General features: G+C 49.3%; 1 protein-coding gene across 1 annotated transcript in view; it reads left to right on the top strand.

The window, feature by feature from the left end:
* ndufa10 (NADH:ubiquinone oxidoreductase subunit A10) overlaps window positions 1-4,132 on the top strand; it is a 94,397-nt gene extending 90,265 nt beyond the window's left edge. Inside the window, exon 10 of the mRNA XM_038788083.1 lies at window positions 3,871-4,132. Within this exon, the coding sequence (XP_038644011.1) occupies window positions 3,871-3,939 (69 nt within the window). The 3' untranslated portion in view covers window positions 3,940-4,132. The remainder of the gene's footprint in view (window positions 1-3,870) is intronic.
* Window positions 4,133-25,085: the final 20,953 nt, after the last annotated feature.

Genomic DNA, 25,085 nt, shown 5'->3' with positions numbered 1-25,085 from the left:
CCCTGCCCTTTTCAGTGAGAGCCTACCAATCCCCTCCTCCTGAACCCCCGGGTGCACAACGAACAACTCGCTCTTACCCAGGTTGAGCTTATACCCAGAGAAGCCCCCAAATTCCCTAAGAATCTTCATCACCTCCGGCATTCCCCCCACTGGGTCCGCCACATATAGCAACAAGTCATTTGCGTAAAGTGACACTCAGTGCTCCTCCCCACCCCGCACCAGACCCCTCCAATTCCTCGATTCCCTCAACGCCATGGCCAGGGGCTCAATTGCCAACGCAAAGAGCAAGGGGGACAGGGGACACCCCTGCCTCGTCCCCCGGTGCAACCGAAAGTACTCCGATCCCCTCCTATTCGTGGCTACGCTCGTCATCGGGGCCTCATATAACAGCCTCACCCAACTGACAAACCCCTCCCCAAACCCAAACCTTTCCAGCACCTCCCACAAGTACCCCCACTCAACCCTATCAAAGGCCTTCTCCGCGTCTAATGCTACCACTATCTCCGCCTCCCCTTCTGTCGCCGGCATCATTATAACATTCAGAAGCCTACGTATATTGGTGTTCAGCTGCCTTCCCTTCACAAACCCAGTCTGATCCTCATGAATGACCCCCGGCACACAGTCCTCTATTAGCCTGCACAATCAGCGCCCGTGACATAGTCGGGGGCAAAGCCCCCCCCCTCTCCCGTGCCTCGTTAAAGGTCCTAACCAACAGGGGGCCCAGCAGGTCTGCGTACATTTTATAAAATTCGACCTGAAACCCATCTGGCCCTGGCTCCTTCCCTGACTGCATGCTGCCTATCCCAGTAACCAGCTCCTCCAGCTCAATCGGCGCCCCCAGCCCCTCCACCTGCCCCTCCTCCACTGTCGGAAATCTCAGCCTGTTCAAAAAGCACCCCATTCCCCCCCCCCCTCCACTGGGGGTTCAGACCGGTACAATTCCCCATAAAAGTCCCTGAAGACCCTATTAATGTCCACCCCCTTCGCACCACATTTCCTCCCCTACCCTTCACTCCACCAATCTCCCTGGCCGCGTCCCGCTTACGGAGCTGATGCGCCAGCATCCTACTCGCCTTCTCCCCATATTCGTACACCGCTCCCTGTGCCTTCCTCCACTGAGCTTCCGCCTTTCTGGTGGTCAGCAAGTCGAACTTGGCCTGAAGATTACGCTGCTCCCCCAGCAATCCCTTCTCCGGAGCCTCCACGTATCTCCTGTTCACCCTCACCATCTCCCCCACCAACCTCTCCCTCTCTCTTTGCTCTCCCCTCTCCCTATGGGCTCGGATGGAAGTCAACTCCCCTCTAATCACAGCTTTCAATGCCTCCCAAACCGTCCCCACTCGGACCTCCCCATTATCATTGGCCTCTAAGTACCCCTTGATACACCCCCGAAACCGCCCGCCCACCTCCTCATCTGCCAGCAGCCCCACCTCCAGGCGCCAGAGCGGGCGCTGGTCCCTCTCCTCCCCCAGCTCAAGGTCCACCCAGTGCAGGGCATGATCCAAAATGACTATGGCCGAATACTCGGCATCCTCCACCCTCGAAATCAGCCCCCTGCTCAGAACAAAAAAAATCGATCCGGGAATAGGCTTTATGCGCGTGGGAGGAAAATGAAAACTCCCTGGCCCTCGGCCTCGTGAACCTCCAAGGATCCACCCCCTCCCATCTAATCCATAAACCCCGTCAACACCTTAGCCGCCGCGGGCCTCCTGCCCGTCCTGGACATGGATCGATCCAATGGGGGATCCAGCACTGTATTAAAGTCCCCCCCCCCCCCAATATCAGGCCCCCCTGTCAGAATTAACTTGCATCTCGGGTTATCCCCGTCCGCAGCTCCACTTTCAGCTCCCGAAAACAGCGCTAGAGAGTCTCCTGCGCCCACTGCCTCCATTCCTTGAGGCCTCCGCCGGCCGCCATCTTGTTTTTCTTACCCCGCTTTTTCCTAGGCGCTGCCACTGCTATTTTGCTGGCCCCACTCCTGGTCCAGACCATAGAACACTGGGGATCTGCTGCTGACACCTTCCCACGTCGGGAACCGTCGATCAAGTACCGCTGGGGGCCCTAAAAAGAGCCCAAAAGTCCGTTCCTGGCGGGAACTGCCGAACGTGCGGCTTAGCTCCGCATAGCTGCAACCGGAAGTCGCTATTATTATAGCTTTTTTAGTAGCTTTCTGCTGCCCCCTAAAGATTTCCCAATCCTGGTGCCGAGGTCCCAGGTTAGATCCCGGCTCTGGGTCACTGTCCGTGTGGAGTTTGCACTTTCTCCCCGTGTTTGCGTGAGTTTCGCCCCCACAACCCAAAAGATGTGCAGGGTAGATGGATTGAACACACTAAATTGCCCCTTAATTGGAAAAAATTAATTAGGTACTCTAAATTTATTTTTAAAAAGGAAGATTTCCCAATCCTCTAGTCTTCCACTAATCTTTGCCACTTTGTATGCTTTTTCCTTCAATTTGATACTCTCCCTTATTTCCTTAGATATCCACGGTCGATTTTCCCTCTTTCTACTGTCCTTCCATTTTGTTGGTATAAACTTTTGCTGAGCACTGTGAAAAATCGCTTGGAAGGTTCTCCACTGTTCCTCAACTGTTTCACCATAAAGTCTTTGCTCCCAATCTACCTTAGCCAGCTCTTCTTTCATCCCATTGTAATCTCCTTTATTTAAGCACAAAACACTCGTGTTTGATTTCACCTTCTCTCCCTCCATCTGTATCACCAGGGCTATCAAGCAGTCCAGACGCCAGGCCAGGTATAGCATGGTTACTTAAAGAAAAGCCAACTTTACTCGTCCCCAAATAGTTGCCTCAGCCCCCACCCATAACGGTACATCGACTCTTCCCCTCCCGACCCCCCCATTATCCACAGCAACCATAAGGCAACTTTGAAGCAAGGCTCTTTGTCTGGTAAAATCAGCTATCTTGGTCATGAAGAGAGCTCTGAGCTTATTGCCATGAACCCTCTTGCCCTTTCTGCCTCTCATCTCCCAAAGCTTTCTCCTCAGGACTCTTGTCATAATAAAAATCTGTGCTTAAAATGGTTTGGACTAGTCCCTGGCTGTAAATAATCCCATGTGCAGTGACTTTGCTCAAATTCAAATCAGTTCCTCGTGGGCACCGGATATTGCTCATAAACATTGAAATAAGTGACTTTGCTTCAAGCTGCCTTATGGTTGCTGTGGTTAATTTGGGGGAGGGGGGTGGGGGGGGGGGAGTCGATGTACCGTTAAGGGTGGGGGCTGAGGCAACAGTTTGGGGACTAGTAGAGATACCTTTTCTTTAAGTAACCATGCTATACCTGGCCTGGCGACTGGATTGTTTGATAGCCCTGGTGATTTGGTCCATATTGGTTAATGCTGCAGTGAATTGTTGCCCCAGTTAATCTTTTGAAAGTTGTCAAAGTAAGATTGCCATTTGGGAGATAATTTTTGTGGGGAACATGTTCGCAATGGTGAGGTAGACGTCACTCATTACCACCTCCTGCCTTAAAACTTTTTAATACTTTTGGTCACACTTCCAATCTCCTTCATTGACCATTTTCTCCCATTTCCTGCCTGGTTCGAACCCGTACAGTTCTTTGGTACTTTTACTTCTGTGAAGGACACAATATTAATGTGAATTGGTGATCTGCTTTCACAGTTATGAGCGAATGGATAGCATCTCAGTGGAAGATTTTTACAGGATTAAATTTTTTTTTTTAAATGAACAACTGTTCTAACCAGAACCATATGGGGTGCAGTACTTAATGAATAACAATTATCTTTGTGCTCGTTAACTGGGAACTTGAGTGCATGTTAATGCCAAGCGACATGAAAGAATTTCAGGTCTGCTTGCAATCTGAACTTATCAGGGCTCTGCGTTCTGTCTCCTTTCAGCTCCCGGGTCGCAGGTATGCGGACGGTTTCAATGCCGATGTTGGGGATAAGTGGATCTGGTTAAAATAACCGTATGACTTCCAGAAGAACAATGGAAATTGATGTAAAAAGAAGGGAAAGTGACATGTGCTCTTGAGGTAAAATGGCAGGCTTCCCATCGAGCTTGGGTGTGACAAATCTGTCTGGAGTTACCCTCCACCTGTGTAGAATTTTGAGCACTTTACTAATCGGCTGTATGTATCTAATAAAACTCGACATTGAACCTGCTGTGTCCTGTTGATTTAAATGAAGCAAAACGTGACGATATGTAGCAGACCTGGGTCAAAAATTCCAAATGTGGGGCAGTTGGAACACCAGTGTGCCACTGAATGCCAAGCTTTTTAAAAATAAATTTAGAGTACCCAATTATTTTTTCCAATTAAGGGGCAATTTAGCGTGGCCAATTCACCTAACCAGCACATCTTTGGGTTGTGGGGGCGAAACCCACGCAAACACGGGGAGAATGTGCAAACTCCACACGGACAGTGACCCAGGGCCGGGATTCGGACCCGGGTCCTCAGTGCTGTAGGCAGCAATGCTAACCACTGTGCCACCGTGCTGCCCTGAATGCCAAGCTTAAGAGAAATGTGTATAGAGGGCAGTACGGTGGCGCAGTGGTTAGATTCCTACCTCACAGCGCCGAGAACCGGGTTTGATCCCGGCCCCGGGTCACTGTCCGTGTGGAGTTTGCACTGTCCCCCCCCCCCCCCCCCCCCCCCCCCCCCCCCCCCAATGTCTGCGTGGGTCTCACCTCCACAGCCCAAAGATGTGCACGGTAGGTGAATTGGCCATGCTAATATTGCCCCTTAATTGGGAAAAAAAAAATTGGGTATTCTAAATTCTATTGTTCTGGAATCCAGTGGCAGTCTAACAGTGACTGACTCCATGTGGCCTTCCCTATTGCGACATATTTATGCTTTCTAATCTTGCTCACAACAGGCATTCATGCACTTGTGTTATCCAGAAAATATTGCTATCTGAAAACCCAACCATTTCAGTAATTGATGGCTTGAGCATTCACCATGGCAACACTTCGACCAATTAAGAGTGCACTTCCCAACCAATCAGCACCCTTTTTCTCATGCAGTATAAATTGTTGTTCCCTTTGAAATTTGGTATTCTTGCGTCTGTCCTGATGAGTCTAAGATGAAAAGCTTTGACAACATGTCTCTCTTTTTCAGCACTGCTCAAGTTCTGTGCTACCAAACGGCTTTTTGTTCAGAATTAACTTGCATCTCGGGTTATCTTATAAAATAAAGGAAGGACTAGTCTTCTCTATTTTAACTATGCACTGCTGTCAAGAAGGGTTACCAGAGGTGCTCTGTGTATTTTTGAGATGACCATTTCCAGTCACATCGCACTGACACACAGCCCCAGCTGCGTGGTATGGCAGACTTGATGAGTAGCAGGGCTGCCCCCGCAGGCTCTGCGGTGACCTACAGAGGGACTATTCCGGCTGGGAAGCTTGCTTTCATTCCGGCTGGGAAGCTCCTCATTACATTTTGCAGCATGACTTACTTTTTACAACTTCCTCAGGACAAGCCCAGTGAGCAGGTTGCTGAAAAACTATTAACAACGGAAGGCACTGGAGATTAATGGGTAATAAACTTTTACAGGTGACTTTCCCCCTTGTGCTAGAGAGCTGCCGCTCGACTGCTAATGTTGGTAAATATCTGGAAGATCACAACAATAGTTATTACTGCGACTGATACAGTAAGTGATACCTGCAGTCAGGATCATTAACAAAAAACAACATTGCTCAGTCCCACAGCTACGAAATGTCCACTTTATCTACTGAAATAATAAAATAAAGACTCTACTTTCACTACTTTCAGGCGGCACAGTGATTAGCACTGCTGCCTCAACGGCAGGGACCTGAGTTCGAGTCTGGCCTTGGGTGACTGTGGAGTTTGTACGTTTTGCCCGTGTCTGTGTGGATTTCCTCCGGGTGCTCCAGTTTCCTCCCACAGTCCAAAGGTGTGCAAGATTAGGTGGATTGACCAGGCTAAATTACCCATTAGTGTCCAGAAGGTATAGGTTAGGTTACGGGGATAGGGTGGAGTGGGCGGGGAGTGTCCTAGAGTTCTATAGCAGAGGAAAGGCCCATCACAACTGCGCCAATCAAACACAACCACCTAACTATTCTAATCCCATTTTTCAGCACTTGGCCCATTGACTTGGGATCGCAAGTGCACATCTAAACTTCTTAAAGGTTATGGAGGTCTCTCTGCCTCCAGCACCCTTTATTTTTTTTAAAATAAATTTAGATCAGCCACTTAATTTTTTCCAATTAAGGGGCAATTTAGCGTGCTCAATCCACCTACCCTGCACATCTTTGTGTTGTGAGGGGCGAAATCCACGCAAACACGGGGAGAATGTGTAAACTCCACACAGACAGAGATCCAGGGCCGGGATCGAACCTGGCACCTCGGTGCCGTGAGGTAGCAGTGCTAGCCACTGTGCCACCATGCTGTCCCTACCTCCTCCACCCTTTCAGGTAGTCAGTTCCACACTCCCAGCACACTCTGGTGAAAAAGGTTTTCCTCAAATCCTCTCTGAACCTCCTGCTGCTTACCGTAAATCTATGCCCCTGGTCATCAATCTCTGCAACTCCTGTCTATCTATGCTCATGACTTTATACATCTCAATCTCTTCCCCCCCCCCCCCCCCCCCCGCAAGTCTCCTCTCCTCCGCTCTGCTCCAAGGAAAACAACCCCAGTCTTTCAAAGCTCAAACTCTCCAGCCATGGTAAATATCCTATGTCCCCTTTCCAAGTGCTATTACACCCTTCCTACAATGAGGATTCCAGAACTGCACACAGTTCCAGCATAACCTCCTGACTTCTAAACTCTATGCCTTGGTTAATAAAGGCAAAGGTTTTCTTAACCGCTGTATCCACCTGCTCTGTTACCTTAAGGGACCGGTGTACATGCACACCAAGGTCCCTCTGAGCCTCAGTGCTTCCCAAAGTCCTGCTGTACATCATGTATTCCCTTGCGTTGTTTGTTCTGCTCAAGTGCATGCCTGCACACCTCTCTGGATTGAATTCCATTTGACTCTGATCAGCCCATCTGTCTATATCCTTCTGTAATCTAAGGCTAGCCGCCTCATTATTTGCCACCCCACAAAATTTTGTATTGTCTGCGAACTGACTGATCAACCCTTCTACCTTCATTTAATTAATTTATATAAAGCAGCACGGTGGCTCAATGGTTGAGACTGCTGCCTCATGGGGTCGAGGACCCGGGTTCGATCCTGGGCCCAGGTCACTGTGTGGTGTTTGCACGTTCTCCCCGTGTCTGTGTAGGTCTCACCCCCACAACCCAAAGATGTGCAGGGTAGGTGGATTAGTCATGCTAAATTGACCCTTAATTTAAAAAAAATCATTTATAAAAGCCAACACCAAGAGCCCGACACTGATCCCTGCAGGACCCCACTGGACACAGGGTTCCCATCAGAAAAACACAGCTCAACCATCATCTGCTTCCTGCCACTCAGCCAATTCTAAATTCAATTTGCCAAATTTCCTTGAATTTCATGGGCTTTTATCTTTGCTATCAGTCTCCAAGTAGGACCTTATCAAAAGCCTTGGCAGAAGTCAAAATTGATGTTAAATACATTTCCATCATCTACGCACCTCGACATCTCTTTGAAAAATTCAATCAAGGTGGTCAGACGTGACCTTCCCTTAACTAAACCATGCTGGCTGTTCTTGATTAATCCCTATCTCTCCAAATGCAGGCTAATTTTGTCTCAGAATTGATTCCGATAGTTTCCCCACCACTAAGGTTAGACTGACTGGCCTGTAGTTTCCTAGTTTATCCCTTCCTCCCTTCTTGAATAATGGTATCACATTGGCTATCCTCCAGTCCTATGGCACCTCTCCTGTTATTTCCTCCCTTGCCTCACTCAACAGCCTGGGATGCATTTCATCTGACCCTGGAGATTGGTCTATTTTTAAGTGTGCCAGACCACTCGGAACCTCTTCTCTTCCTATATTAATCGCTTTAATTTTATCACCGCCCTTCTCCCTGGAATATGTCTTGAGTGGACCTGGGTAGAGTGCTGTTTCAGGGGGTCGGTACAGACTTGATGGGCTGAATGGCCTCCATGATTCTAAGAAATTGGGAGCGCCTGCAGCATTGCGGGTGTAAGGTGCATTTTTAAAAATGGGAGTATTGTTCTGAATGTAACGCAGCCCTCCAACATTGTGTTCGTAGAGTGTCGCTATGAACACAATCTTCAAACAAAATCGACAAAGAAAATCTTTCTAAAAATGAGCATTTTCCTGACAAGTAAAAGTGCTGGTTCAAGAACCAGGGCCACAGCATAAGCTGCCACTGAGGCTAAGGCGGCATGGTAGCACAGTGGTTAGCACTATTGCTTCACAGCGCCAGGGACCCTGGTTCGATTCCCAGCTTGGGTCACTGTATAGAGCTGCATTTTCTCCCCGTGCCTGCATGGGTTTCCTCTGGGTGCTTTGGTTTCATCTCACAAGTCCTAAATCCGGTTTACTCACTCTTACAACTTCTTCCAGCGGGTAGGATTTACAAAAGTCTGAGAATTTGCACGAACAGACTCAAAAATAGTTTCTTCCCTGCTGTTACCAGACTCTATGGACTGACCTGATTAATACTACACCCCTGGAGCTTCACCCTATGCCAGTGTTATGTAGTTACATTGTGTACCTTGTGTTGCCCTATTATGTATTTCTTTTATTTTATTTTCATGTACATAATGATCTTTGAGCAACTTGCAGAAAAATACTTTTCACTGTACCTCGGTACACGTGACAATAAACAAAATCCAAAAGAGTGCTTGTTAGGTGAATTGGACATTCTGAATTCTCCCTCAGTGTAGCCAAACAGGCGCCGGAGTGTGGCGACGAGGGGATTTTTACAGTAACTTCATTGCAGTGTTAATATAAGTCTACTTGTGACAATAATAATAATAATTATTATTAAAGAAGTGTTGGTTTAAGTATCAAGCAAAGTGAATGAGTTCTTTGCTCCTGAATTGGAGGAATTTCCAGCATCCATCAATCATGCAATCATTTTGCACTAAACATCTTGGGTTCTTGTTCAGGAAAGCTTCACCCACAGCTTATTAATGTCACAACTCTTTGTTTGTGACCCATCATTAAACCTCAGCTATTCGACGTGCACTGTTTAAGGAAGTGCCAGCTATGCCTAGGGGCAGGGTTGAAGTGAATGATGCTGGATTTAATGGTGTGTTAGTCTAACACCTCCCTTTCAATGCTTCACCCTGACACACGAGAGGAGCTTTTAGTTTGGACCTCAGATCACATTATTTTAAGTATATAATTGTCCTTAAGATCTAGTGTCATTCACTAACTTTCAAAACAAAACCTCATTCCAAAATAAAACATGTAATGCACTTTGCAGGTATGTTAATACATAGTGTACAATGATACAATTTGGGGCTTATTTTAAAGCGATGCCTGTTCTAGGCCAAGCTCACTCAGACGTTACTTTGCTTAGTTTGTTTTCCTGAACACCATACATTTGTTGATAACACAATTCGACATTTTCAGAAACAAGATTATTTCTGATCTATCGGGCGGCAGGATGGCGCAGTGTTTAGCACTGCTGCCTCACGACACTGAGGAACCGGTTTCGATCCCGGACCCAGGTCACTGCCCGTGTGGAGTTTACACATTCTCCCCGTGTCTGCCTGGGGTCTCATTCCCATAACCCAAAGACGTGCAGGGTAGGTGGATTGGCCACGCTAAATTGCCCTTAATTAGGAAAAAAAGAATTGGGCACTCTAAATTTTGTTTTGAGAGATCGCCCAACTCCTCTCTAACTTGAATCAAAATAGTGTGAGCTGCACTGTCTCCTCTTCCAGCTTCTGTTCTGTCACCTCTGGTATCCCCCAAGAATGTAAACTTGCCCCCCTCCCCCTCCTATTTCTTGTCTACACGCTGCCCCTCGATGATATCCTTTGAAAGTGCTATATTCATTTTCACATGTACACTGACAACACTCGGCTCACCACCACCATGATCTCCCTCAATTCTTCCACTCTTATCAGACTTCCTGCACAACACCCAGTGGGGGATGAGCAGAAATCTCTTCTAATTAAGGATTGGAAAGACTGACTCCTTGGAGTCCTCACTCCAAACTCTGTTCTCTAGCTATCGTCTTCACCCCTCAGGAAAAAGTCTCAAGTCAAAGCAGGCAGTTCACAACCGTGGACTCCAAGGTAAGCCTCCGGCTTCATATTTGTGCCATCTCTTAATACTGCGCAGTTCCACCTCTGTAACATCGCCCAGCTTTGCCCTTGTCTCAGTTCATCTGCTGCTGAAACCCTCACTTGTGCTTTCACTGCCTCTAGACTCGAGTGTTCCAACACACCCCTGACTGTTCTTCCATATTCTAACCTCTATAAACTTGTGGTCTTCCAAAACTTGACTGCCCGTCTCTTAACTTGTACCACCCTATCCCCCTCTCACCCCTGTGCTCACTGGCCACCATTAGCTCCCAGCTAAACAATTAAAATTCCCACCCTTGATTTCCAATGCCTCCATGACCCTGCCCCTCCCTATCTGGATTGTATTGGATTTGTTTATTGTCACGTGTACCGAGGTACAGTGAAAAGTATTTTTCTGCAAGCAGCTCAACAGATCATTAAGTACATGAAATGAAAAGGAAATAAAAGAAACTCCATAATCAGGCAACACAAGGTACACAATGTAACTACATAAGCACTGGCATCGGATGAAGCATACAGGGTGTAGTGTTAATCAGGTCAGTCCATAAGAGGGTCATTTAGGGGTCTGGTGACAGTGGGGAAGAAGCTGTTTTTGAGTCAGTTTGTGCGTGTTCTCAGACTTCTGTATCTCCTGCCCGATGAAAGAAATAAAATGAAAATTGCTTATTGTCACAAGTAGGCTTCAAATGAAGTTACTGTTGGATGAGTGAGTAAGCCGGGTGGGAGGACTTTTTGATTATGCTGCCCGCTTTCCCCAGGCAGTGGGAGGTGTAGATTAAGTTAATGGATGGGAGGCAGGTCTCTTCAATCTCCTCCACCCCTCCGAAATATCTCTGTTCCTCTAATTCCCTGATTTTAGTCCTTTCACTCAGGAATTCCCTCCTTAAACTTCTCCCATCTCTTTTTCTAAAAACCTACTGCTTTGACCAAGGTTTTGGTTATCTGATCCAATATCTCCTTGTATAACTTGGTGTTGTATTTTGTTTTATAATGCTCCTTTGAAGTGTCTTAATTGGGACATTTTACTATGTGCAGGGTACTAAATACATGCAAGTTGTTGTTGATGACAATGTAGTGCAGCACCGTAGGATGTATCTTATTCTTTCATTTTACAGCTGAAGTTGAATTAAATAACAACAGATGTTACAGCAAAGAGGGAGGAACTGGATGTTTGGCAAGTATGGAACAGCTCTGAGTCCCAAAGGTGTGAGTGGAGGAATTTTCCTTCATTGCAAGGAAAATGATCCACTATGCATGGCACATGTTTAAGTTATTCCCCAGCTGTAGCTTTATGTTTAAAACAAGACACTTGTGAAAATAAATTGATGGGTGGAGAGCTTAGCTCTATGCCATGTGCTGCTGTGTGCTGTTTAAACAAAGAATATTGCCAGATGACTCGTATGGAATGTAAAAACTGAACTGGACCAGCCATATAAATATTGTGCCTACAAGACCAGGCCAGAGACTGGGATTCCTGCAGAGAGTAACTCATCTCCTGACTCCCCAGAGCCTGTTCACCATCTACAAGGCACAAGACAGCAGTGTGATGGAATACCCTCGTATGAACTTAGGAATTAGGAGCATAAATAGGCAATTCAGCATGCTCTGCCATTCAGTTAGCTCATGGCTGATCTCTTCCTGGTCTCAAATCCACCTCCCTACCTATTCACCATATCCCTCTAACCCATTTTTAAAATCAGAAATATATCTATCTCTTTCTTGAAACCATTTAATGACTCAGATTCCACTGCACTATAGGCAGCAAGGTCCACAAATTCACCACCCTCTGGGAGAAGTAGTTCCTCCCCCTCTCACTTCTAAATCTACTGGGCACGATTCTCCGCACCCCACGCCAGGTGGGAGAATCGCGGGAGGGCCGGGTGAATCACGTCACGCCGCCCTGGCACCCACCGCGATTCTCCCACCCCCCAAAAAATGGCGTGTTGCGTTTTTCGACAGGCCGCTCAGAGAATCGCCGCTCGCCGTTTCTCACGGCGACCGCCGATTCTCCGGCCCGTATGGGCCGAGCGGCCTGCCGAACCCGACCGGTTCACGCCGGCGCCAACCACACCTGCTCGCTGCCGGCGTGAACAGCGCGCGACAGGTGAGTGTGGAGCCTGTGGGGGGGGCGGAGGGAGGATCGAGAACCACGGGCGTGCTCAGCAGATGTCTGGCCCGCGATCGGTGCCCACCGATCGTCGGGCCGACGTCTGTAAACGATGCACTCTTTTCCCTCTGCCGCCCCGCAAGATCAAGCCGCCATGTCTTGCGGGGCAGCAGAGGGGAAGACGGCAACCGCGCATGCGTGGGTTAGAGCCGGCCAACCTGCGCATGCGTGGCTGATGTCACCGGCCCAAGCGTCAAGGTCGGGCGCCCGTCGCTCCTAGCCCTGCGGGGGGGGGGGGGGGGGAATAGGGGGAGAGGAGTGGCCTCCGTCGCCAGGTTTCACTCCGGCGTCAGCACTCAGTCTCCCGTTGGGAGAATCACGCCCACTGCCTCTCAACCTATATCCGTGACCTCTCCTAGATTGCCCCACAAGGAGGAACATTTGGTCTACGTTTACTGTATCATTCCCTTTTAGTATTTTATACATCTCGATCAGATCCCCTCTCATCCTCCTAAACTCCAGCAAGTATAAGCCCAAACTGGGGCAGCACAGTAGCACAGTGGTCATTACTGTTGCTTCACAGCTCCAGGGTCGTAGGTTTGATTCCCTGCTTGGGTCACTGTCTGTGTGGAATCTGCATGTTCTCCTTGTGTCTGTGTGGGTTTCCTCCAGGTGCTCCGGTTTCCTCCCACAAGTCCTGAAAGACGTGCTGTCAGGTAATTTGCACATTCTGATTTCTCCCTCTGTGTACCCGAACAGACCCCGGAAAGCGGCAACAAGGGGCTTTTAACAGTAACTTTATTGCAGTGTTAATGTAAGCCTACTTGTAACAATAAAGATTATTATATTATTATAAACTGTTTAATCTCTCCTCGTATGTCAATTCTTTCATCCCCGGAATCAATCTGGTGAACCTCCCCTGAACTGCCTTCAATGCCACCACATCCTTCCTCAAATAACTGGACACAATACTCCAGATGTGGTCTCACCAACACCCTATACAATTGCAACAACACTTCTCGACTTTTATACTCCTGTCCTTTTGCAATAATCGCTAACATTCTATTTGCCTTTAATTACATGCTGTACCTGCATACAGACTCTCTATGATTCATGAACAAAGACTTCCAGATCCTTCTGTCCAGACTCTCCACTTGTCTTGATGAGCGCAGCTCCAACAACATTCAAGAAGCTTGACTCCATCCAGAACAAAGCAGTCCACTTGATTGACATAAATATTCGCTCCCTCCATCACCGACACACACGGGCAGCGATGTATACCATCTACAAGATGCATTCTTTGCAGTAACTCACCAAGGTTCCTTAGGCAACACCTTCCAAACCCACAACCACTACCATCCAGAAGGACAATGACAGCAGATACATGGGAACCTGGAAGTTCCCTTCCAAGTCACTCACTATTCTGACTTGGAAATATATTGGTTGTTCTTTTACTATCGCTGGGTCAAAATCCTGGATCTCGCTCACTAACCACACTGTGGGTATACCTACACCAGACAGACTATAGTGGTTCAAAAGGCAGCTCAGCACCATCTTCTCAAAGGGCAATTGGGGATGGAGAATAAATGCTGGCCGAGCCAGCAATGCCAACATCCCGTCAATTAATTTTTAAAAAGCGATAAAAAGAGCAGTGGGGATAGAGGCAGTAGAGCAGGGAGCTCAGATGTTAGAGACAAAGAGGTCAATAAGTTTCTTACATTTAATACCAGTGAGATGTTACAATGTTCAACTTTCCTTGTGTTAATTTCTAAATTTCTAAACATCACTATACATGCCTGCCCTTACACCCTACACAGCAAAATCTGCCTTTATACATTCAATATCGGAGCAACTGCAGTGAGCCCAAAGGTGGAATAGAAACTGATAATAACTTTGTGGGGATTCATGGCTAAACTTGTTAGCTATCTGTTCCAATTCAGTGTCTGCTTTAATACAAAATCAAAATATTGCAGATACTGGATGATATACCATCAATTCACAGTGAGACCATATGAACAAGTAAATGAAGGCTTTATTACACAAAGAACTAGCCTGCCAGTGACTTCTGTACAAATGAGCACCACCCACTGGGCGCAGGACTATCTACCGTCCCGGGGGGCAGAGGCGGAGCCCACCGGGGTTCCAGCTCAATCCTTAAAGATTAAAGGTTACACAGGCACCACATCTCCTGGTGAATACATTCATCCCCTGTTTAAAAAAAAAACACCAAGTCCGGCGGGGGTGACGTGGGTCAAATGTCCAGTCTATCCAGAGGCCGGATCGTCCTTTTAGACCTCCTCAGCTCTGGCGGTGCGACGGGCACGGACGTCGTAGATGATGGTGACTCCGTCGCGTTCTCCCTCTCTACCTGCACGTTGCCCTGCGGGTTGTAGCTGGTAGTCCTTCTCGAGACGATGCCCTTACCGAGCAGGTACTGACGCAGCTCATCGCTCATAAACGATGTGCCACGGTCACTGTGGATGTATTCTGGGGAACCGAACAGTGTGAAGATGCTGTGCAGGGACGTTATTACTGTGGCCGAGGTCAGGCCAGGGCAAAGGACAGCGAAAGGGAAGCGGGAATACTCGTCAATGATAGTCAGGAAGTACAGATTGCGGTTGGTGGACAGGAGTGACCCCTTGAAGTCGATACGGAGACGCTCAAAGAGCCGGGAGGCCTTTACCAGATGGGCATTGTCTGGCCGATAGAAGTGTGGTTTGCACTCCGCGCAGACATGGCAATCCCTGGTCATGACTCCAACCTCCTCGGTGGAGTAGGGCAGGTTGGGGGCCTTAATATAATGGACAAGATGGGTGACCCCTGGGTGGCAGAGGTCGTTGTGGAGAGCCCGCAGTCGGTCCTCCTGCGCGCTGGCGCAAGTACCGCGGGACAGGGCATCTGAGGGCTCGTTGAGTTCCGCAGGATGATACTTAATATCGTAAGTGTAGGTGGAGAGTTCGATCCTCCACCTCAAGATCTTTACATTTTAATCCTGCCCCGCTGTGCATTGTCAAACATAAAGGCTACCGACCGTTGGTCGGTGACGAGGGTGAACATCTTACCGGCTAGGCAGTGCCTCCAATGCCGCACAGCTTCCACAATGGCTTGCACCTCCTTCTCGACAGAGGAGTGTCAAATCTCGGAAGTATTGAGGGTTCTATAGAAGAAGGCTATGGGCCTGCCCGCCTAGTTGAGGGTAGCAGCCAGGGCGACGTCTGACGCATCGCTCTCTACCTGAAAAGGGATGGACTCATCCACCCCGTGCATGGCGGCCTTAGTGATATCGGCCTTGATGCGGCTGAAGGCCGAGCGGGCCTCAGCCGTCATGGGAAACGTAGTGGTCTTAATAAGTGGGCGGGCTTTGTCCGCGTAGTTAGGGACCCACTGGGCGTAGTATGAGAAAAGCCTCAGGCATCGTTTGAGGGCCTGGAGGCTGTGGGGAAGGGGAAGTTCCATGAGGGGGCGCATGCGGTCGGAGTCGGGCCCCAGGACTCCGTTTTCCACAACATAGCCGAGTATAGCTAGCCGGGTTGTGCGGAAAACACACTTCTCCCTATTATTGGAGGAACTTCTTAAGGCTGGCGTTGTGGTCCTGCTGGTCATGGCCGCAGATCGTGACATTGTCCAAGTAAGGGTATATAGCCCGCAGCCCGTACTGTTCTACCATTCGGTCCATCGTTCTTTGGAAGACCGAGACCCCATTGGTGACGCCGAAAGGGACCCTGAGGAAGTGGAAGAGTTGGCTGGCTGCTTCAAAAGCCGTGTAGTGGCGATCTTCTGGGCGGATCAGGAGCTGGCGGTAGGCAGACTTCAGATCCACCGTAGAGAAAACCCGGTATTGCGTGATCTGGTTGACCATCTCTGCAATGCGGGGGAGGAGGTACGCATCCAGTTGCATGAACCGGTTAATGGTCTTGTTGTAGTCCACCACCTTCCGGTTCTTTTCCCCAGTCCTGACAACCACCACTTGAGCTCTCCAGGGGCTGTTGCTGACCTCGATGACCCCCTCTCTCAAGAGTCGCTGGACCTCTGACTTGATGAAAGTCATATCTTGTGCACTGTACCGCCTGTTCCTGGTGGCGATGGACTTACAGTTGGGGGTTAGATTCGCGAAGAGCGAGGGGAGGGCGACCGTAAGAGTCGCGAGGCTACATACCGTGGGGGGGGTGGCGGTAAGAGTCCGCCGAACTTCGGGGTCTGGCTTCGGTGACTGCATTGGACGTCTAGCCCAAGCAGCAGAGGGGCGCAGAGGTGAGGGAGGACATACAGCTTTAAAAGGGCACACCCAGCGCCCTGTATCGCAAAGTTTGCGACACAGTACCCCCGATCTGTACCAAATGGGATCCAGAGGCAAGGGAGAATGTTTGAGATGCGGGGTAGATGCGCAGGGAGCTGCGCCTCACCGTTTTGGGGTGTACAAAGCTCTCCGTGTTCCCGGAGTCGAAGAGACAGGGGGTCTCGTGCCCGTTGACCCGGACGACCATTATGGAACTCCTCATGTGCTTCAGCTGCGACTGGTCGAGGGAGACGGTGCCGAGCTGCGAGTAATCAGTGTAGTGGGAGGAATCTGGGTCATAAAATGGCGGCCCCCACAATGGCGGTCGCTCGTGCCGAATTGAACTGAAGATGGCCGCCCCCACGAGTTACACGTGGCTGATGATGCATCTGAAGGGGGCGTTTCCGGCAGGCACGCAGCTGCATTACGGGGTCTGTGGGCCTGTGAGTCCATGGGTTGGGCCTGAGGAGCTTTCGGTTTCTGTGCTTTCGATCTGGCCATACAGACTCTGGCAAAGTGACTCTTTTTGTCGCAGTCGCTGCATGTCGCGGAGCGGGCTGGGCAACGCTGCCGTGTGTGTTGGCCCTGGCCGCAGAAGTAGCACGACGGTCCCCTGGTCTGCGCGGGCAGCCGTGTGGCACAGGCCTGTGGCATGGCCGGGTCTGGCGACATCCGCGTCGGCAGGGCCCATGTGGGGCTCGCTGGTGTCTGCAGGGAACGCGTTGAGGCTCTGGTAGTTTTACCTTGTCCTGCAGGTCGGTAGCCCCATTTTCCAGCAGTCGCTGCCTGATGTAATTAGAGTGAACCCCAGCCACATAGGTGTCCCGGATCTGCAGCTTCATGTGCTCCTCAGCCGTCACGTCTTGATAATTACAGTTTCTGGCGAGTAGAGTCAGGTTTTCCAGATATTTGTCCAGAGATTCTCCTGCGTGCTGCCGGCGGGTAGTGAGCAGATGCCGTGCGAACACCTCGTTTATAGGCTTGATGAAGCGCTTCTTCAGAATCGCGACCGCTGCCTCGTGCGTGGCCGCCTTTTTGATCAAAACTGAAATTCGATGGCTCACCCGGGCGTGGAGGAGGTGCAACTTGCGAGCTTCGGGGATAGGCGCTTCAGAGGAGCCATGGTAGGCCTCGAAGCAGCGGAGCCAGTGAGAGAAGATCCCCTTGGCTTCTGAGGCACGGGCATCTAAGTCAGGTTTTTCTGGCTTGAGAGCGGCGTCCATAGTGACGTTTGTGTAATAAATTGATATACCATCAATTCACAGCGAGACCATATGAACAAGTGAACAAAGGCTTTATTACACAAAGAACAAGCCTGCCAGTGACTTCTGTACAAATGAGCGCCACCCACTGGGCGCAGGACTATATACCGTCCCGGGGGGGCGGAGCCAGAGGCGGAGCCCAGCGGGGTTCCAGTTCAATCCTTAAAGGTTAACGGTTACACAGGCACCACATCTCCTGGTGAATACATTCACCACCCTGGAAATCTGAAATACAAACAGAAAATGCTGGAAATACTCAGCAAGTAAGGCAGCATCTGCAGAGAGAGAAACTGAGTTAAGTTTGCAGGTCAGTGACCTTTCACCAGAATGTCTCATTCACCTCATTACTTGTGTTTGGGATCCTGCCTGAGCTTTGATAAACATAACAACAATAATTTCACATTAGATTAAATCCATAATTGTAAATAAGTGTGAATATGCTGTGTGCTGTAGTCCCTGGGCTGGTTTCTCCGTTTCAGCGGCCAAGTGCCGGCTGAATTGGAGAATTCCTGGACGTTTCACGACGGCAAAATTGGCGCTGAACCCTCACCAATTCTTGGACTGGTGAGGGGCTAGCAGCCACGCTGGGTAAAACTCTCGGCTCCCGTGCCAAAAATGGACGGCGAATGGCCGGGTCCATGGCCGCGTATGTGCACGGTGATGACCTGCAGCGGTCGCACCATAAAACATGGCGCCGCCCGTGCGTGGAAGCGACCTGCCAAATATGGCCCTCCCACCAGTTCCTTCAGCCCTCGCAGAAGCTACCTGGCCAGTGGCACGGCTCCAGGCCAACTGTGGCGGCACTGATCCCACAGTCCGCGGCCGCCAGGCCGGCTTCCCGACTGCTCAGACCACATGTCAACCATGCGGGCCGGAACTCAGCCCATCAGGGAGGGCGTTTTGTTTTATAAATTTAGTGTACCCAATTCATTTTTTCCAATTAAAGGTGCAATTTAGCATGGCCAATCCACCTACCCTGCACGTCTTTGGGTTGTGGGGGCGAAACCCACGCAAACACGGGGCAAATGTGCAAACTCCACACGGGCAGTGACCCAGAGCCGGGATCGAACCTGGGACCTTGGCGCCGTGAAGCTGCAGGGCTAACTTACTGTGCCTCCATGCTGCAAGTGGGGGCCTTTTGATGACGTGTCAATGCCGTTCTAATGGTGTGCGCCGTGTGACGTGATGATGCCAATTTGGAGGAGGTGGGGACTCGAAAACCAGCGTCAAACCGGCGCCGCCCCCGATTTGGGTGTTGGAAGAGATTCTCTGCCCAATTGCCGATTACGATATCGGCGTCGGGCAATGGAGAATCCTGCCCCAGATCTCTGCAATCTCCTCCAGCCCTCAGTTGACAGCACCCTTGCATCTAAATCATAAGCTTCTGGGTTCAAATCCCCTTCTAGTTCTGAAACACAAATTCAAGGTTGACAATCCAGTGCAGAGTTGAGGGAATGCTGTACTGTCAGAGGTGCTGACTTTCAGATGAGATGCTAGATTGAAGTCCTGCCTGCCCACTCGGGCAGATGTTAATAATCCCCCGAGGTTATTTTGAAGAGGAGTCGGAGAGTTCACCCTGGTGCCATGCGGCTAATATTTATCCTTCCATCAACATCACACAAACCAGATGATCTGGTCATCTCCACAAGACTGTGGGTGGGATCTTGCTGTAGACAGATTGGCTGCTGTGTTTCCTACATTACCACAATGAAAACATTTCAAAAACTCTACTTCATTGGCTATAAGAGCTTTGAGACATCCAGTGATTGGGAAAATCCGCTAATTCTGATCTTTTTAGAATCCCCAATTTTTGTTATTCCAGCATTGGTGGTCATGCCTGGAACTACCGAGGTCCTAAAACCCTTCAATTCACCACCCCCCCACTTACCTCCTTGAAGACACTCCTTAAAACCCACCAATTTGACCAACCTTTTGACTATCTCCCTTAATATCTCTTAATGTGGGCGTGGTGTTAATTCTCATTTTATAAAGATCCAGTGAACTGCTTCGGGGTGGTTTACTGCACTCAGAATTTACAGTGCAGAAGGAGGCCATTTTGCCCATTGAGTCACCACCGGCCCTTGGAATGAGCGCCCCACTTAAGCCCACACCTCCACCCTGATGTACCATCAATTGAACACGAGACGAGTTGCTGAACAAAAGTATGGCTTTAATCTACTATATGTTAGCCCTGCGGTCGATTGCAGTAGAAGGACGACCGCCGGGAGTACTGGGTATTTATATCCCGCCCTGGAGGCGGGGTTAACTCAGCCTCTCGACCAATCGGGGAGCCGTCACATGACTGGTCTCAACCAACCGGTCGAGAGGCACATGACCGACCAGGGCCAATGGTAAGCCGGTGTTCTGCACCAATGGCAGGCAGCTATGCTAATCATACCACCACACACCCGTATCCCAATAACTCCACCTAATCATTCTGGACACAAAGGACAATTTATCATGGCCAATCAACTTAACCTGCACATCTTTGGACTGTGGGAGAAAACCAGAGCACCCGGAGGAAACCCACACAGACATGGGGAGAACGTGCAGACTCCACACAGACAGTGACCCAAGCCGGGACCCAGGTCCTTGGCGCTGTGAAGGAACCATGCAAAGACCTTAGAAATATGAGCTGCTGTTCTTTCAGTGATATTCTTGTTTTCCAGCACCAACAATTTTCCGAAGCAATAGCTATTCGGAGCCCGATAGTGGGTCCCAGGGCACGTCATCTCATCAATGTGAGCTGGATTGGAACTCACACTTATTACAAATGACCCCACCCACCCCACCCCCGCCTTGTCTGTTGCATCATCCAGTTGCCCTGTTAAACTTTGTAGCTGGCCATTGGTTTTATTAAATAGGATTGTGAAGATAAAGAGCACTCTGCGATGTCCCGAGGTCACGGAAGATGAGATAAGAAATGTAATTTCTCTCTCTTCGAATCCTGAAGAGCTCATTCATTCGGATCGCAAAACAAATTGAGTCACTGGAAGTGGGACAAACGTCTCACAGCGGGACTCCTTTTAAACAAGGTTTTGAAACCCTGAGCCCCTGCTGGCTGTATTGTGTTGTGTGAAGTGATAATTATGGATCTAAAGTAAAGCAAATTCTCATCTTCCCTGTGTATCGCTGGGGTGATTTGCTCACAGCTGGTCAGGCGACTACTATGCATAATAGTGAAAACAAATGTAAGCCATTGAGCAGATTGTGAAAACTCGATTTCCTCCCAACCCCTTATCAAATGCGAACATCTGTTTTGTTCATGTCTGAATTATACTTTGGATCTTTTGTTCGTCGATGTGGGTAATTCAGACATCTCAGTCAGTGAAACACTGGTCTGCCCATCTCCCTGACTGATGCCACATGGCCAGGTAACATAGCACACGCTGTTCACTCAAGGGATTCATTTAATACAGATGCACATGTACCCTTCCAGGTAAGGGCAAGGAAGTTTTAGGAACGCACTTCTTCCATACTCCTCTGTAGTTTTGTCAGTGAAAGTACATGGGTTACAATAAATGTTAATGGTTTCAGCTGCATAATGTGAAAATCGCTTATTGTCACAAGTAGGCTTGAAATGAAGTTACTGTGAAAAGCCCCTAGTCGCCACATTCCGGCGCCTGTTTGGGGAGGCTGGTATGGGAACCGAACCATGCTGCTAGCCTGCCTTGGTCTGCTTTAAAAGCCAGCGATTTAGCCCTGTGTGCTAAACCACTGTGCATTCCTGATTTACATTGCTCTCACATTGACAGCCTTGCTAAGACTCTAAGCTCTGGATCCCACCCCTGTCTCTGGCTCCCTCCCCTCTCTCTGGCTCAACCCCCCCCCCCCCCCCCGTCTCTCCCCATGTTTGTGTGGGTTTCGCCCCCACAACCCAACGATATGCAGGCTATGTGGATTGGCCACACTAAATTGCCCCTTAATTAGAAAAAATGAATTGGATATGCTAAATTTATATAAAAAGGAAGCCAATCAAAGAAGGTTTTCTTGAGTTAAAGACATATCAATTTATTTACCATTAAACCCAAGAGAAAAAATAATAATATAAACATAACGTCTGACACACACAGGTATCAGAAATAGGGGATTTCGAGCAAACAAAATAATATATGGTTAAATGTCCTTTAATTCTCCTTGAGGTCTGGATTTTTAAATGTTGTTCCGATTTAGATGAGCTGGTTTCTTGGATGCAGCCTTATGTAGAAGATACTGCAATTATTATGGGATCTCGGTTCATTGGTAGATTTCTAGTAAAATTCACTTTCAATGGGGTAATTCACTTGTTCCCCAGGAGAGAGCAGTTTTCAGCCTGTTTCCTCAGCTGAAGTCTTTCTTGCAATCTCCTTGCAGTTGCTGTAGACTGGCCTGTTATACTTCACCCATTGTGTATTTCAAGTGGTCTTGGATGGGTCTGTCTCTGACAACCATTGTTTCAATATCCAGCACTTTTCATTTTAATGTCTGTTCCTTAGACAATGATGAGTTTTGATGGGTCTTTGAATTATAGAACATGCCTCTTCTCTGAGGGTGTCTTGTCTCTTCACCTTGGAAAGTGGCCGTGCATTTTTAAGTAGTCTGTTCTGCGACATTTCAAATTGCACAATTTCCAGTCAGTTGAAAGTTGAAAGGTTGACTTCCGGTGGCGACTATGAAGGAGTAGGTCGTACATTTGGCGGCACCCGCTCGGGTCGGATCTTTGGACCTTTTCCCCCGATTTTTTCTCTCGGATTTACTTGGAAAATTGGTGGTGGACGTAATTATGAGGAGGAATCCTACATCAGTGCATGGTGAGGCAGACCAGGAGTGCTCGCAAAGGAAGAAATAGGCGGACAGAGAAGGCCTGGGTTGAAGCTGCAGCGGGAGAAAGCATGGCGGACGACCGGAGTCCTGGCTCGACGACCCTGCGGTCGACGGAGCAGTTGATGCAGTTCATACAAGAGGGCTTCGCCAAGCAGAAACAGGAATGCTTGGACCCAATTAGGGAATCGATTGCTCCACTGGAACATAGACTGGATGCTCAAGATTGGGCGATCCAGAAAGTGGACAAGGCACTGATCGAGCACGAAGAACACCAAACAGCAATGGAGGTGGAGATGGGGATGCTGAGAGACCAGCAGAAAAGACTTCTAGAGAAGGTGGAGGATCTAGAGAATTGGTCCCGCCGACAGAATCTGAGAATCGTTGGTCTCCCGGAGGGGTCCGAAGGAGCGGACGCAGGGGCATATATAACGGGTATGTTCGAGAAGTTAATGGGGATGGGACGTTCTCCCAGCCCTTGGAGGTGTACAGGGCTCACAGAGCGCCTGTGAGGAAGACGAGGGCGATGGTGGTGAGATTCCACAAGTACCTGGACAAGGAGTGTATTTTACGGTGGGCCAGGCAGACACGGAGCTGTAAGTGGGAGAACAGCGTCCTGCGTATATACCAAGATCTGAGCACGGACGTAGCCAGGAGAAGAGCAGGATTCAACCAAATAAAGTCGACCCTTTTCAAGAAGAAGGAGATGTTTGGACTGCAGACTGGCCCGTCTTTGGGTCACTAACGAGGAGCAACATTTCTACTTTGAGTCACCTGAAGATGTGATGGACTTCGCCAGAAGGAAAGGGCTGGCAGTGGACTGAGGTGTTTGAACTTTGCTGCAGCGTTCACGTTAAAAAAGTTTTTGTTTTTGGACTATATCTGTAATGCCTTCTGTATTGATCCTGAGGCTGCCACATATTTGTGTGAGTTAAAGTTTGCATTTGTACTGATGGGAGATGGAGGTGTGAATTTTCAATGTGGGGTTTTTGCTTTCCTTTGTGTTTCTTTCGGTCAACTGGGCTGGAATTGTTTTATTTTGCATATGTGTGGCCGAGTGGGGGAAGGGGGGGAACAATAGGTGGGAAAATGTCTGCCGCCATGGGCGGGGGCTACCAAGCTAGCTGGGAGGGCTGGCTCATGGAAGCGCAGTGGGGGGTGAACAGATGTTATGCTTGTTGATGGGGGATGTGTGTACTGTGCTGTTATTGGTGGGGGGAGAGGAGAACTCTTCTACCGATGGGGGAGGGACTTTTGCTGGGGGACAGAAGGGACAGAGGCTGTCTGGGGGCAGGCCTGAGGATGCATGGGGCGCGAGCTGGTGACAGGCCCAAGAAAGGTGATGGCTGATTGGCGGGGGGGGGGGGGGGAGATGGGGGGGGGAGGGGGGAGGGGGGGGAGGGGGGGGGTCGAGACGCCTCCTAACCAGGCTGATCACATGGAATGTCAGAGGGCTAAATTGGCCAGTTAAGAGGGCACGCGTGTTCGCACATTTGAGGGGGTTGAAGGCGGACGTGGCAATGTTACAGGAGACGCATCTTAGGGTAACTGATCAGATTAGATTAAGGAAGGGATGGGTCAGACAGGTATCTCACTTGGGGCTGGGCTCTAAGACTAGAGGGGTCGCGATCCTGATTAATAAGCGAGTGTTATTCGAGGCGGGAAGAATAGTTGCGGATGTGGCAGGCCGGTACATTATGGTTAGTGGGAAGCTGGAAGGGCTGTCGGTGGTACTCTTGAATGTGTACGCGTCAAATTGGGATGATATGGAGTTTATAAGGAGGTTATTGGGGAAGATCCCGGACCTGGATTTGCATAAGTTGGTCATAGAAGGACAGCAGAATGCTTGCGCAGCAGCTTAGAAAGAGGGAGGCAGCTAGGGAGATTGGGAAAGTAAAGGACAAAGATGGGAACCTGGGTTGGAGATTCAGCAGGGGTGAATAAGGCGTTTAAGGAAATTCTACAGCAGGCTGTATGAATTGCAACCCCCAGCTGAGTTGGAATGGATGAGGCAATTCTTAGGGGGCTCAGGTTTTCAAATGTGGACAAAGGGTTGGTAAAAGGGCTTGGGGCCCCGATCGGGTGAGAAGAAATAGCAGATGGGCGGAAGGCCATGCAATCGGGTAAAGCCCCGGGACCGGATGGGTACCCAGTGGAGTTTTATAAAATGTCCTCTGGGATGCTGGGGTCGCTGCTGATGAGGACATTTAATGAGGCCAGGGAGTGAGGGGTGCTTCCTCCAATGATGGCAGAGGCCACAATCTCACTGATCCTGAAGCGGGACAAGGACCCGGAGCTATGCATGTCCCACAGACCGATTTCCTTATTAACTGTGGACGCCAAACTGTTGGCCAAAATCTTGTCCTCTAGGATCGAAGACTGCGTTCTGGACGTGATTGGGGAGGACCAGACGGGATTCGTTAAGGGCAGGCAGTTGGCGGCCAACGTTAGAAGCCTGTTGAATGTGACCATGATACCCCCAGAGGGTAGGGACATA

This window comes from Scyliorhinus canicula, chromosome 2 (assembly GCF_902713615.1).
Source record: "Scyliorhinus canicula chromosome 2, sScyCan1.1, whole genome shotgun sequence".
In the NCBI taxonomy this organism is placed as follows: Eukaryota; Metazoa; Chordata; class Chondrichthyes; order Carcharhiniformes; family Scyliorhinidae; genus Scyliorhinus; species Scyliorhinus canicula.
This window is presented reverse-complemented; position numbering and strand designations above follow the sequence as displayed.